Raw genomic sequence first — 15,105 nt, forward strand, 5'->3', positions numbered from 1 at the left:
AGAAAAACTTTTATGTTTATAAATTTCAAACAACATTAGATATATGAAAGATACAGAACACAATAATGGTGGTATAAGTTAAATTAAACTTTTAAAATAAATATGAACATTTCACCGGTGATTTTATAGCATTTTGAAACTTGCAACTTGCTGTAATACATTCATTTAATTGTAAAAGATTATTCACATTGATGAATAATTAACACTAAAGAATAGAAGTTGTATATAAATAGCAAATGCAACCTTTTCATCTTATTTTAATGAATAAATTTCCATTACCTTTTAAATGCACTTATTACAAATTTAAAAACCTCATTTAGATACGATACAAAAAACATAATAAAAGAAATTTCTAAGCGAAGAATATAAACTTCGTGTAGTGTATGTTTGAGAAGATAGGAATGAAATCACAAATGAGATTCTTTCAAGAAAGAATATATATATATATATATACTCTATATATGTATAATAAAAATGACTGAATAAACACAGTAGATAGATCATAAAATAGTCAAATAACAAAGAGATGTTATCACCTATAACAACCCAGAAATTGATAAATATTGTATACAGTACTGGATTAATTTTACGGCTGATAAAAATATGTAGAAAAAATGCAAATTATGTATACCAGGAAACTGATATATAACAATGTTGAATTAGCAGTTAAGAATGCAGAGAAAAAAAAAAATGCATTTTTAATACATCAAGCCAAAAGAACATTGATTATTAATAACAATTTATACAGCATAGGGAATATGAGTGATGGAAAAATCACCTAACCATAAGGGAAACAAAAAATTCATATCTCTTCCACATTAAAATTTCAATGATAAATTGAAATGCTTGATTCTGTTTGTTCCACATAGCAAACATTTTTTATTTTTAAAAATTATTATAAAGCAACAAAAATGCTAAAAAACAAGTATCAAGCATATTTCTAGTGATTTCATATGACTCAAAGAATATCTAAAATTTCTAACAGTACTAAACAGCTAAAAGCATATTTATTTATTTATTTATAAATGAATCTAGAAGAATTTATTTTAAATTTCAAAATTTAATTGGCATTCATCTTTCTTATTACTTTAATAGCTAAAATATTCCGATTACTTTCTGACTTCACTTGAAATTTAAAACAAATCACCTATATTTGGCAATAACATTAAATATTACAATAAATCAGTTCTTGTTAGAGATATGATGCTTCTTATTCTTAGAATTCAGTTTTAAGTATGTATTCAGTCAACTCTCAATATAATGTCTTGTTTAGATAAATTGCTGTGTACGCTGTTAAAAAGATCTATTTATTTCTTATAATGCTTTGTTCTGTACATACACACAATAAATTAAAAATAACCATATGAATTGAATCAAAAATGGATTGAAAGTAATGATATCAGAAAATTTCTAATACCATTACTTTTTTTTTTTTTAAATCCTTTAATTCTCTATACTATCTCATACAGCTTTCAGCTTTCATGTGGTCCAATTTCAAGCATTTGCTCTTTTGATAATTTTAATGATACAAATATATGTAAAAATATTTATCACTCAGATTTCAAAGAATTCTAGATCTAGCTTAGACGAAATCAATGAATTGGTAACATTCTTGGAAAAATCAACAAAATCTTTCTATAAGAGAGCCCTCATATGGTAATTCAAAGTTACACATCAAACAGGTAATTCTGAATGACAGAAATTCAAGAATCTGATAACAATATACCATTTTGTAATTAACAAATTAAGATTTTATAAAGGGTAGTTATGGATTAGTCTAAAACAGAGTGTTTGTTCATATTTCTTATCAGAAAAAACAGAGTATCTTTCTAAGTAGAAATGAAGACCACAAGAACATTTTCAAAGACTGTTGCACAAAGTGGTAACTGTAAGAGAACGAAATTCTAAATCTGACAATGATGAAAGATGTATATTAGCTCTTCTGACTTGGAAAGTATAACCTTTGGAGAATATTAAAATTATCTGAAGTTATAAAATTTTGTACGAGTACTTACAGTCAGTTTCTATTGATTATGTACTTTGCATATATGATTTCTATTTTACATATAGCAGTGCTGCCATTGCATATTTGATTCCTGTTATACAGATAGTTTCCACAAAAAAAAAAAAAAAAAAAAAAAAAAAAATGAAAGGACACCAATATTATTATATAACATAATACCAAAGTAGAGAATAGTTTCCCACCATATAAAATTATAGCTTCAGTGATTCTAATTTTTTTTTCTCTATCAAGCACTTCATATTATTTCCTGACCTGTAATTGATAATTGCAAATATCGAGTATATGAAAATTTTAAGTGCACATATATATATATATATATATATACAATATATAGTATGCATACATGCATACAGAATTAACATTTACATATTTTATTTGGTTTGCAATAAAAATGTTAAAAGATTAACTTTTCTTCAATATATGTAATTTATCCAAAATAATTATTCTTTTTCATCTATATTAAATATATATTTCAAATAGTCTTAAAAGAAGAGCACTTGAAATAACTTAAAGATAATTAATTACACATCAGAATAAAGTGAAACATTACTCCAGTCTGATTTTAAATTTTAAGACAATGTTATGGTCAAAATTACTCTCATCACAGGACTGTATATACAGTTTTGTATAATATTGGTTTTATATATATTTAAATGGAATAACACTTGAGATTCTCATGACTGGTGATTTTACTGCTGTAATAAAAAAAAAATTGATAAAAACACTTTTTTTTTTAAGTTGCTGATTCAATATGAATTTGGAATAATAATAAAATTACAGTTATGTTAATAATGATATTTAACCCTCAATGCAAATAACAAATACATGATGATAGCCAGCTAAATATGATATACAAGTATTCTTTTTCTTTAAAAAAATAATACAAATGTAAAAAAAAAAATCAACAACCAGATCCACTTTTCTGATTACTAATTACTGATTTTCAGTAACTGTGTATAACAATGGCATAGTAACAATCTTACATACTGCTTAATAATCTTACATACTGACTATCACAGATAAATATAAAAATTAAAGGAAATTTTTTTTCTTTCTTTTGAATATCTGAAACAAATTTTTGTTGCAGATAAAACTACACAAAAAGATTTTGGCAGCAATGTTCTGAATTAACTAGATTTAGCAACAAAACATTGCACTCATTTTTTCAAATAATTTTCATTACTGTGATTAGAACATTATACAAATTAATGCAAATAAGGGTACACGTCAATTCAGCACATACTTCCTCCAGTGGCACATAAGAACAGACACCAAATCAGTGGAGTGGTTTGGGTTAGTAACTTTTCCCCAAATATAAGGCCAATGTCAGGATTCATACACAAGATGTTGGTAATGAGGAACAATCTCACAAACTGGCAAATGTAATGAAAATTCCAATGCTACCAGCACACTAAATTCTGTTGTCAGTAATTCTCGACGATTTAGACGAAAAACAGTTTCAATTTTCTGGGAAAAGGAATAATACATTTTCATCAAAGACTAAAATACATTTACAATCCATACATACCATATGGATTGTAAGTGTATTTACAATCCATATGGTATGTATGTGGAGACTACAGAATACTCTTTTATTTAATTATTTATTTTCTTAAACAACAAAAAATTCCTAGCATTTTCACACATTGTATATCATATATACATAATGGAATGTTTAATATTGAAAGTGTGTCAATGAATATGTAAAACGGAATTCAGGAATGTAGCAGCATTTTATAGACCATACAACTTTGTCATTTCATACATTATATGATTTGGAGAATGATCCCAAAATGTGCTAAATCTATAGCTTCAATGCTGTGATCTCTAATCCAGAACTCCTCCCACCTCCCATTTTCCAGAGTCTTTCATTAGTTCTTAAAATTGAACTTTTCTAAATCCTTCTTATCCTTCCTGTTTTTTTTCATTTTTTATTTTTAGTTTCTTCTTTTTCTTTCAAAATGATTTATAAATCTGTGTAGACATGTATATATATTAATATTCATTACATTATTCTTCATTTTATTTGATATTTGATTTTTTAGTTCCTTTACCAGTTTAACGTCAAACCTTTAGGATTGTTTAATATAAATTAGAATAGATTTAATTGTATAAATGAGTGTGCCTGTAGTAATTCAACATTTGACTAAGATACTAACAGTGGGAAATGCTACACAAAAAACAAAACAACCAGAGGACAAAGTATGGAATAGTATTTAACCACATAAAAAGTAAGAGAAATGTAACTATTTTCTAAATAATAATTTAATTAATTATCACCCAGATTTCAATATTCATTGCTGAATTGTTTGCAAAAAAAGAGAAAGGGTGCATTTGTTGGTGTATTTTGTACAAAGTGTAATTTCTTTACTGGGAATTATTCCAGGGAAAGATATGCGCAATACATCTCTAATACAGAGACTTAGCCTCTTCTTTACCAAGACCATACTGCATGGCAAAGAGTCACATCCTTCCAAATCTGAATGGAGAATTTATGTTCATAGAATCACCAGGAGTTGAAAACAACTCGATGGAACATAACAACAACAAACAAATTGTGATGTAAAAAAATAACCGCAACTTGTACAAGCACAAAAATATCAGGAAGCTATCAACAACAACAACAGCCATGGGTTCCATGCTCATAGGTGTCTGCTGCCATCTTGATATGATCCATTGCATTCTATTTTGTGCAAGATGACTCAGTTTGTGTACAGTCTCTGCACCATTTGACAATGTCATCACCCCAATCTCTGTTTGGTCTCTTCCTCTTTTGTTCTTTCCTTCAATCATCCCAAACAGCAGTGTTTTTAATTTCCTCTCATCGTTCATTCTACATATATGGCCAAATAGACAGTTTCGTTTTGATTATTTTCTGGATCACTTTTCTTTTGGTTGTATTCATCTATACATTTCCTCATTGTTCACTTTCTGAATCCAGCTTACTATCAAGATCTTTCTGTAGCACTTTCTCTTGAATGCTAATATCCTCCTTTCAGATTCTCTCAGGAGTACCAAGGCTTCACACATCCACAGAGCATGCTGCTGAAGATACAATTTGTGTCTTTGAAGATAAACTAATCTTCGAATACACTAAGTCTTTGAAGATACACTAATCTGTGTATCTTCAATATATTGAAGATACACAGATTAGTGTGTATCTTCATAGCTCAGCTCTTCATTGTTTTGTCCATGGCTTTTAAGATAGCAGTTGCTCTGGTTATTCTAATTTTTACCTCTTTTTTTTTGGGTCCAAGTCATGTGGCATCAAAGATATGTGAAGTGTTCCACATTTTCCAGTTGAAATTCTTCAATGGTAACTTTGTTCAGTATCTCCTGTTGTCTGAATATCGTTTTATTTTTTCTCAAAATCACATTTAGTCCATATCTTTTTCCTTCTGCATATAGTGTTTGTAGTGCCATTCCAGCCTTGCTGTGTCTTCTTCAATCAGAACGATCTCATCTGCAAAGCAAAGGTGGTTTATTCTCATGCCATTTATTGAAATGCCTCCACCTTCTTCTTTATGTTATCTAGGGTTCTTTCCAGATGTGTGATGAAGATGATTGGTGATATTGGGTCCCCTTGTCTTGTGACTTGACTAGTGGCAAACCAATCTCCAGTCACACCTGCTATCTTGACTGTTTATATCTTACAACAGGCAGATCAATTTATTGTCCACACCATAGGATTCCAAGACAGCCAATGTTATATTTTGGTCAATATTATCAAATGCTTTTTGGAAGTCCACAAAACAGCAGTATATCTTTTTGTTCTTTCTTCAAGCTTTCCCTGCTATTAGTCTTAGTGGGAGCATTTGTTGCACTGTACTTCGATCTTTTTGAAATCCGGCTTGCTTATCAGGAAGATGTGCTTCGATATTATCCTTCAGGTGTTCTGTAAGTATTTTCATTAGCACTTTGCCAAGATGGCTCATTAGTACAATAGTTCTAAAATTGCATTCTAAAGGACTGCCTTTCTTATGAAGAACAACCAAGACCGATTCTGTCCACTCTTCGGGGGCATACCCTGATCTCCATATTTCGTTACATAGCTTATGCATTTCTTTTAAAACCAATTCGCCCTCATATTTTAGCATATCGCATATTATGTTGTCATTTCCTTGTTGCTCTTGAGATGTTTTATAGCCTTACTCACCTCCTCTTCCAATATGTCATTTTTAAAAATTTCTGCTGGTGGAGAGATTGCTTTTAGTTCTTTGATTACTTCTGTTGCAGTATTATTTAGTTGATTTTTATATAGTTCTCTGCAATATCTTGTCCATCTGTGTATGATTTTGGTCTTGTCCATCAATACTTTATCGCCTTCATCTCTGGCTGCTACTGATCTTGTCTGCCACTCCTATTGACATTTCTTATAAGTTTACAGACCTCACTAGTTTTGTGTTCTCCATAGTACTGCTCAATGTCTTTGCATTAGTCCTCCAGCCATTTGGCTTTATCAGATCTTGCTGCTTTCCGTACTTCATTGCATTCCTTATGGTATAACTCATCTGCTGCCTCTGAATTATCTCTTTAAGTTTCACGTAAAAATTGCAAAATATTTAAAAAATAACAGGTGTAATTAACTCTATATTTAAACCAAACCTAGTTCAAAAACCAACCAGACTAAAAGTATACAATACATTAGCCCTACCAGTCTTAATGTATGGAAGCGAAATCTGGACAATAAAACCAAAAGACAAACAAAGATTAACAACAGCAGAAATGAAGTTTATGAGAAAAACTGCAAAGTATACCCTATTTGATCACAAAAGAAATGAAGAAATTATGAAAGAATTAAACCAAGAACCAGTAATAGAAAAAAATTAAAAAATATAAACATAAATGGATGGAACACGTTCAAAGAATGAAAACAGAAAGATTACCAAAACAAGCCTTAAAGTACAAGTCATTAGGAAAAAGAAAACCAGGACGTCCTCTTAAACGATGACTTCCATCATGCATATCAAGGATTTAGGCCATGCTAGGCCTAAATCCTTGATATGCATGATGATGAAGTTTCAGTTCTCTTTGCTCTTGTACCAATTTCAGGGTTTCCTGAGTTATCCATTTCTTGTTGATCTTCTATCTTTCAGGAATTACTTCCTCTATCGCTTTTTTTAGTACTATAGTCAGTCATTCTGCTCTTGTGTTTATATTTTGTTTTTCACTTGTGGTTTTAAGCTTACTTTCCAGTATGTTCTGATATGCTGTTCTTAGCCAGTCTTCATTTAGTCTTGAGATATCTCTAGTTTTTTGGAATTTTCCTTTGTACTTCAGTTTCAGTTTTAGTCTTATATTTGCAATCACTAAGTTGTGGTCCAAACCAATATCAGCTCCTTGGAATGATCTGCACTATTGAACTGATGTTCTCCATTTCTGGTCTATTAATATCAGGTCAATCATATTCCTGTGCCTAGCATTGAAGGAGTGCCATGTCCATTTACAACAATCTTTTTTGTTGGAATTTGGTATTGCAAATCATCAGGTGTTATCAGTGGCAAATTCCAGAAGCATCTCTCCACGTTCATTTCTTTCTTCATATCCAAATTTTCCCATCCTGTGTTATTTCTGCTAATCTTTGCATTCCGGTCTCCTCCAATGATGAATATATCCTGCTTCAGCACCTCATCAATTTTCTAGTTATAGATCTCTGTAAAATCTCTCAATATCTTCATCTGCACTCTATGCAGTGGATGCATATACTTGAATCGTCATGATATTAAATGGTTGGGCACTGAATCTTGCAACCAGTATCCTTTCAACTGGTTTGTATCCTATCATTGCCTGACAGACCTTGTTACTTAGCAAGAAACTTATGCTTGCTTCATGCTTACTTTCATTTCCTGTCAATCCTGACCAGAGAACTCTTCCACCATTTGTTTCTCCTGACAGTGTCCATCTCATTTCTGAAGTACCTAAGATGTCACATCTGTATTTCTTCATTTCTTCTTGAAGCAATTGCAATTTTCCAGTTGCCCATAGTATATGGACATTCCATGTACCTATTGATATTCCATCTCTTACAGGCTTAAGTTTGATTTTCTCGTCTTTGTTTTCAGTAGCTGATTTTTTAATCCAACCCTGATTGCTCGATTAGGATGTAGACCTTGTTTGACCGGGCGATGTCTGAACTGGTGATGTCAGTACATCGACATTTATCTGATAAATCCTCAGTCTTCCTTGAAGAGTTTGGGAGAGACGAAAGAAGGAGCAGGAAGCTATATCCATGTCAAAATGGCAGTGATGTTTTATGGACTCTTGGCCAAGCTACTGGCTGTAACTTTGTCAAACTTGCATTTCTTTTGCATTCAGATATAACTGTATTTTTTAAGGGAATTAAAATATAGGTTAATATTAACTAAAATAAATTTTACTTAATATGAAAGAAGGAGCAAGAAGCTATATCCATGTCAAAATGACAGCGATGTTTTATGGACTTTGGCGAAGCTATTGGCTGTAACTTTGTCCAACTTGCACCTCTTTTGCATTCAGATATAACTGTATTTTTTAAGGCAATTAAAATATAGGCTAATATTAACTAAAATAAATTTAATTAATGCTTCCAATATTTCAGCAAAGTCAAATTGCCATAGTCAGGGAACAAAATATAATAAGATATGTGCAGGCATTACACTAAGTAATGAAGACGAAGCATGTCAACTGAGAGTAGCCTAAAGTATAAATAGTATGACTTTAGTGGGGCTAAATTGGGCATCCTTGGTTGTTGGACTGAAGTATGGAGGATGAGAGCTTCTCAAATTTGGGGCAGTTTCATGCAGTCAAATTTGTTGAGCTTAGGGTAGTTCTTAAGGCAAAGGCAGATTCAAGGAAAAGTCTTTTGTATTTATACTTGCTGCTATGGAGCAAAGTGGCTTTCTTTCAGCATATTCTATGGTGGCTGTCCAAAGCATAGTCAGCAAGACCTGAGTGGCTGTAGATGGAAACAGATAATTCTTGTAGATAGGCTTATACATTGGTAACACATGACTATTAAATTATTTAAGGAATTTACAATGCATACTGGAATATTAATTAAAAGAAACTTTAATAAATAGTTCCTATATTTCGGCAGTGTCACATTGCCATCTTCATGGGAACATACAACTATGACACGTGCATGCAGGCAGGCACTACAAAAAGCAAATGAGGCAGAAGAGAGAAAACTATTGTTGTTCCTAGAGTCCTAAAGGTGCCCCCCCCCCCCCCCCCCCCCCCCAGCAGACTATATTGGGTTGTCTTGGCTGTTGGGCTGAAGTTCTCAAGATGCAAGCTTCCCAAATTTGTTGAGGTTTGGAAAATTTTTTAGAGCCAAGGCTGATTCCATAAACAATCTTTTTCATATTTAAATTTGATGTGTATTTAACATGGCTTTCTTCCAACATATTTTGTGATGGGTATTCAGAGCATGATCTGCAAGCCCAGAGTGGCTGTATTGATGAAACCAAATGTAGTCTTTGTGTTCTGAAATCCTGTTTGGCCAAAGTAAGACAGTTTACAGCTGCAAGAGACCAGGTATACCCCAGGTAGGTCTAGGGGAAGTGGCTGGTCTTTGGTGGAGCAGATAAGAGATGCCAATTTCTTATATGGTTTGTAACAAGAAATCAGGTCATATTTTTTTAAGATTTTGGTTAACTTTTCAGAGGTGCCCTGGATACAGGAAATGGTGATGGATCTAGTGTAATCTTTGTTATGAAGGAAGAGAGGATTGTGGTTAACTGGTTTTAATATTTTTTTTTTTTGGGGGGGGGGTTGTAGCCATTAGCTAAGAAAGTGTTAAGGATGTGGTTTAGTTTAGTGGTTAGGGCATTGTCATCTGAACAGATTAATTTTGCCCTGTTATATAGTGTTTTTATAACCCCATATTGTTGTGAGGGGTGGGTGGGAGGGGATTTCTGGTGAATGTATCTGCCTGTATGGGTAGGTTTTCTGTAAACAGAGAACGTCTAGGATCCATCAGGCTGGCGAGTGATTAGAGTGTCTAGGAAAGGGAGACTGTTGTTTTCCTCTTTTTCCAAGGTGAACTGGATTCTGGGGTGTTGGTTGTTTAAGTGTGTTAAGAAGGAGTGGAGAGTGGAGTGGAAACAGATAAGACCTTATGTTCACACCAAAATCAACATTCAGGTAGGACAGCCAAAATTCGAATTACTGAACATAACGACTATATCTGTTTCCATCACTACAGTCACTCAGGACTTGCTGACCATGCTTTGGACACCCATCATAGAATATGCAGGAAGAAAGCTACTTTACTCCATCACAGCAAATATAAATATGAAAGACTTTTCCTTCAATTTGCTTCTGCTTTAAGAAATTACCCTAACCTCAAAAAATTTGGTTACATGAAACTTCCCCAAATTTGAGAAGCTCTCATCCTCCGTACTTCAGCCCAACAGCCAAGGATGCCCAATTTAGCCCACTATGGGCCCTATTTAGGATATTAGGCCTACTCTCAGTTGACATGCTTTACCTTCATTACTTGGTGTAGTGCCGGCATGCACATATCTTATTATATTTTGTTTCTCTTTAGAGAAACAAAATGCAATTTGACTTTGTCAAAATATTGAAAGTATTAATTAAATGTATTTTAATTAATATTAGTCTACACTGTAATTTCCTTAAAAAATACAGTTACGAATAACCAACATATAGGCCTTACCACCAGATTTGTATTCAGATGGCTCTATTGCATCATTATCTATAGAAAAAAAAAGCCAATCTCTTGACTTCTTTTTCTTCAAATTTTTGCATTTACCTACAGATCTCATCCACAATACAGACTATGATGATTGGGTTAAAAGCCCTGTCATGGCACTTAGGTTTACATAAAGTTAAGTTACTTGACCATGATAGGATATTGAGCCTACCATGCTCAGGGAAAGATTAGCTTAGAAAATCTTTATGGACTATTTTTACTGGTGCTAATAATATTTTTAGATCGATCTGAAATCCATGTGTACAAGGAATGAAACAGGAAGTAATCACCATCTATTTCTAAAAAACTTAGTCAATGGCAAAATATGAAGAAAATATTATTACTGCCAGACCTACATGGAGTCCAGAGACTCTTCACAGGGGGTACACACAAAGCTCACCAATTGGTGCTTTAAACTTGTTCAACATGTCCATGTTCACCACACTCTCATGAATCAATGAACCTGCTCCTTTGTTCACACTTTGATATTAATAGGCAAATATTTAGTCAAGAAAGCATATAAAAATTAAAAAAAAATGTAAGGAAAGAAAAATTAGAACTCCATAATGGGCTACTGAGGTTAGTTAAAGCACCACACAAGCACATCTCCTCTTTCATTCTACTTTTTTCTACTATTATGCTATATTTTATTACTCCACTAAATTGGCATCTAGCATTCCTCCCTTCCTTTAAGTCTATAATAACATGAGCAGTGCTGTTCAGCATCCATGCACACTGAACTACAAAAACATCACATAAGCACCTCTCATCTTTCATTCTCTGGAACATCCTTCCTGAAGGACCACAATCTCTGGTTATTCAACATGAACATCCATTTATTCCTTCTCTCTAAACTGCTCTACACACAACACAACAAAACTACTATTTGTTTTGTTGTGATCTTTGTGTGTCAGGTAAAGGAGGGGTGGGATGTAGTATTTTGTCTATTTTTAGAGACTGTAGCTAGTGGCTAATTACTTTAACATAGAACTTAGTTATCTTCACCACAACTTTTTAGCTAATGGCTATAATCCCTATAAAATAGACAAAATACTATATGCATCTTTATCCCTCCCCTTTATTTGCAACACTCAATGACACATATCTTTTCATGCATGGGGTATATCTGAAAAGATGGCTAAAGTTATTATATAATCTTAGTAGGTCAGTAGGCCTGTTAACAGTCTTGAAAAGCATAAAACTACATTTGCTATCATCGTTTCATGATTACTGCAGATCAGGATTAGCAGACCAAACTTTGGATATCCTTTCAAACATGATTAAACAGAAAAAGATTTATATGCAGCACAGTATTGGCTTTATGGCACTCTCTAACTTCAATAAGTATGGCTAAACTGATTTACCAAAGATTTGGAGATTCATTTTAAGACCACGTCTAATTTTTTCTCTTCCTGTGCCATAAGGCACTACAATAGGGCAATTTCCTTTTTCTGTTCCAATTTGAATTTCTGCAACTACTTAGTTGAGTGCCTGTTCTATAACAAGTATATGTTTGTGTTCCAAGGATGCTGGTTTTGAAATCCATTGAAATATCAGTGACTAATAAATAATGACCAATACCTAATTCTGATCCATCACATCAAGTCTGATAAAAGAGTAAATATAGTTTCATATGCCTAGGCATATTACAGTATCACCTATAAAAACTCACTAATGAAAAAGTTGTCCATTATATTTTAAACTGTATTAGAACATTTGCTTGCTGTTTCCTTCTATCCATTTTATTGTAAGACAAAAAAAGTTACAATTTTTACAATGAGATATAAAATGATACCAATGCCTACTAAAATTATTACAATATATCAAAATGTATTATACTGCACTGCAGGTTATAAAATAAGCATGAGATTGACATTACAGAAGTTTCTTCTAATATAAAAGAATGAACAAAAAATATTAAATTCAGGTATGTTTTTTGGTCAATATTTTTTTTGAAATAAATTTTAAATTAGCAAATAAAAATTAATATTTAGCCATACAAGTTGAATATAGAGGGGGAAACTGCATTTCCACTAGCTTAGTTGTTACACATTGGTTTCACATATTACATTTTCATCTAATTAAATCTCCCAGGCTAATGTTATTTTTATTGTAATATTAAAACCAATGTAGTAATTGAAATATTTCCAAAGGATATTCAAATTAAATGTTTGATCACCTTGTGCATTAAATCACTTCATGAATTTGCATTTTAGTTACCTCAATCAATGTTTTTAAATCCAGCCCTTTTATGTCATTTAATTTTGCTGATAAAAGAAGACAAGCTCCTGCACACAATTTTCTATTTTGTTTATTGATGAGCATCTGAAATGAAATTAATGAGTTACACAAACAAGAAAATATAATTGCAGAATAAAAATTCTAATAGATAATAATGAAGTGATCTCATTTTTTAGCTTTATTTTCAAAAAATAATTATAATGCATTATGATATGGAGTAATGAATTTATATTTTCTTTAATTATTAAAGATATTATTATTATTATTATTATTAGACACCTCCAGGGAGTCCAAAGACTCACTGAGGGAGAGTGTGCCAACAGCATCGAACGATTGGTCCCCTTCCAACTACTAACCATGCTCAAACTTACTTAACTGAGCCATTAGTAGCAGAGGCTCTACCAATCGACCAACCTTTTATCTTTAATAATTTATCTAACAAGACAGGAATTAAATGCCTATAATAAGTTGAAATCAGAATATAATGCATTTCAAGTAACGACACTAGGTGAAAAATTATATGAAATAGTTTACAGGTTGGAGAATAGAGATGCATTCTATCCAACCAATGGATAGCATCAAATGATATTTTTGAAGCATCATTTAAATCAGCGTTTCCCAAATTTTTCCTACGACGGAACACTTCACAAATCCTGAAATTTTAAGGAACACCTTAGTTAGAGTCACATCATTTAAAACCATTCCAGGCTCATATTAATTTTGATGATTTTTCATGGAGCACTTATTCACTTTCTGCGGAACACTATTTGGGAAACCCCGATTTAAATGATGCTTTAAAAGCAATTTTCATTACCTCCAACATGCAAGTCTGGAAAGTGTACTAGTTATTATTATTATTTTTTTTAATTTTAGTACTGGAAAAAAAAAACACACCACAGATATTACTTTATTAAGTATTTAGTTTTAAAATATTAGAAGCTTCTTGAAGCTATTAATGCAAAACTACTACAGAATTTTGGAAATGAGATCACTCTCTGTCTTGATAGTATTATGGATGAAAGAAAACACTTTACATCATTCAACACTAATTCGGAACACCAACAACAAGTGTAACTTGACATCCTTCTGTTTCCTATTTTCTATTTCTGTAGTCACCAGTCCATCCATAGAAATGAAGAGACAGTTACCAACACTTGTTTTTGAAATCTGGCTCTAGCTATACTTTTGGTTAGTGCCTGATACGTAAAATTGCTGAATAACTTTAATTTCAGGAAATAATATTTTCTTTATTAAGATTTTTAACATTTTCTTTACTTCAGTTCCTAATATGTATGACTTCATCCATTTATTTAAGTGTGGTATAACTGCTTGGCGAGTACAAATTGACACATTTTGCATTTCACAAAGCCAGATGGCATTAACACCCAACCCTCCTGATTTGTAGGTCACTTTTAAGGAATGAAGATTCTTTTTCAAGTTGTATATATCCAGAATGAACACTACTTAAACTGATCCACCTAGTATACTACTTTCATTTTAGATAGCATTGAATCAACCTTTAATAAAATTTATATTTTATATTGCAATTTTAGATTTTAAATTTAGCATTTTTCTCTTATTCTAATTTCTTGTTGGCTTTCACTTTAAACTTTTTCAAGTCACTTCAGGACTTCAATAAGACAGGTGATGATTTTACACAGGGTGATGACATTCACAAAAAAAAATTTGCATTGATTACAAAGTAAATTTTACTTGACAAGGAATTACATTCTTGTTTAATTCCTTCTCCAAGTGTAAGTAAACAATGTTTGAGGATTTCATTGATTCAACATCCATAGGGTTCCAAAAACTCATGAGTTACCTAAAAAAGGTCACTCTCTTGTGTAGCTTAGCAAATCTCTCAAATATTTCTTGGCTCAACTTGAAACACCATGCCAAATTTCAGGCCTGCACAGTAAAAGTCTGCCATCATGCTCAACAGCAAATAAAGCCTGCATGGGCACAAAGGCCCACAGCTTCACCCAGAGAACAGGAGGAAACGTCCAAGTAGCTCTCTGACCAACATTATAAAATATCATCAGTGGGAGCCAGACCAAGGAAAACAATAAGGTTGAATTAATGCAGAGGTCATATATTTTCTATATTCAAGCAGACAAAGGCTCACAGTTCCACCCAAAGAATAGGA

General features: G+C 32.2%; 1 protein-coding gene across 4 annotated transcripts in view; it reads right to left on the bottom strand.

The window, feature by feature from the left end:
* The window catches only part of LOC150108164 (CDK5 and ABL1 enzyme substrate 2), a 272,612-nt gene that overhangs the window by 13,528 nt on the left and 243,979 nt on the right, over window positions 1-15,105 (bottom strand). For 3 of the 4 annotated variants that reach the window (XM_090390622.1, XM_090390621.1, XM_090390620.1), the window contains 2 exons: window positions 12,939-13,043; window positions 3,233-3,490 (listed from right to left, as the gene is read on the bottom strand). In XM_090390622.1, the coding sequence (XP_090246748.1) occupies window positions 3,350-3,490; window positions 12,939-13,043 (246 nt within the window). In that variant the 3' untranslated portion in view covers window positions 3,233-3,349. Of the gene's footprint in view, window positions 1-3,232; window positions 3,491-12,938; window positions 13,044-15,105 lie in introns of those variants that run through there. The other variant, XM_090390623.1, reaches the window with a different exon arrangement.

The sequence above is a fragment of the Typopeltis vanoorti genome, chromosome 3, assembly GCF_054136105.1.
Source record: "Typopeltis vanoorti isolate ZY-2024b chromosome 3, IOZ_Tvanoo_1.0, whole genome shotgun sequence".
In the NCBI taxonomy this organism is placed as follows: Eukaryota; Metazoa; Arthropoda; class Arachnida; order Uropygi; family Thelyphonidae; genus Typopeltis; species Typopeltis vanoorti.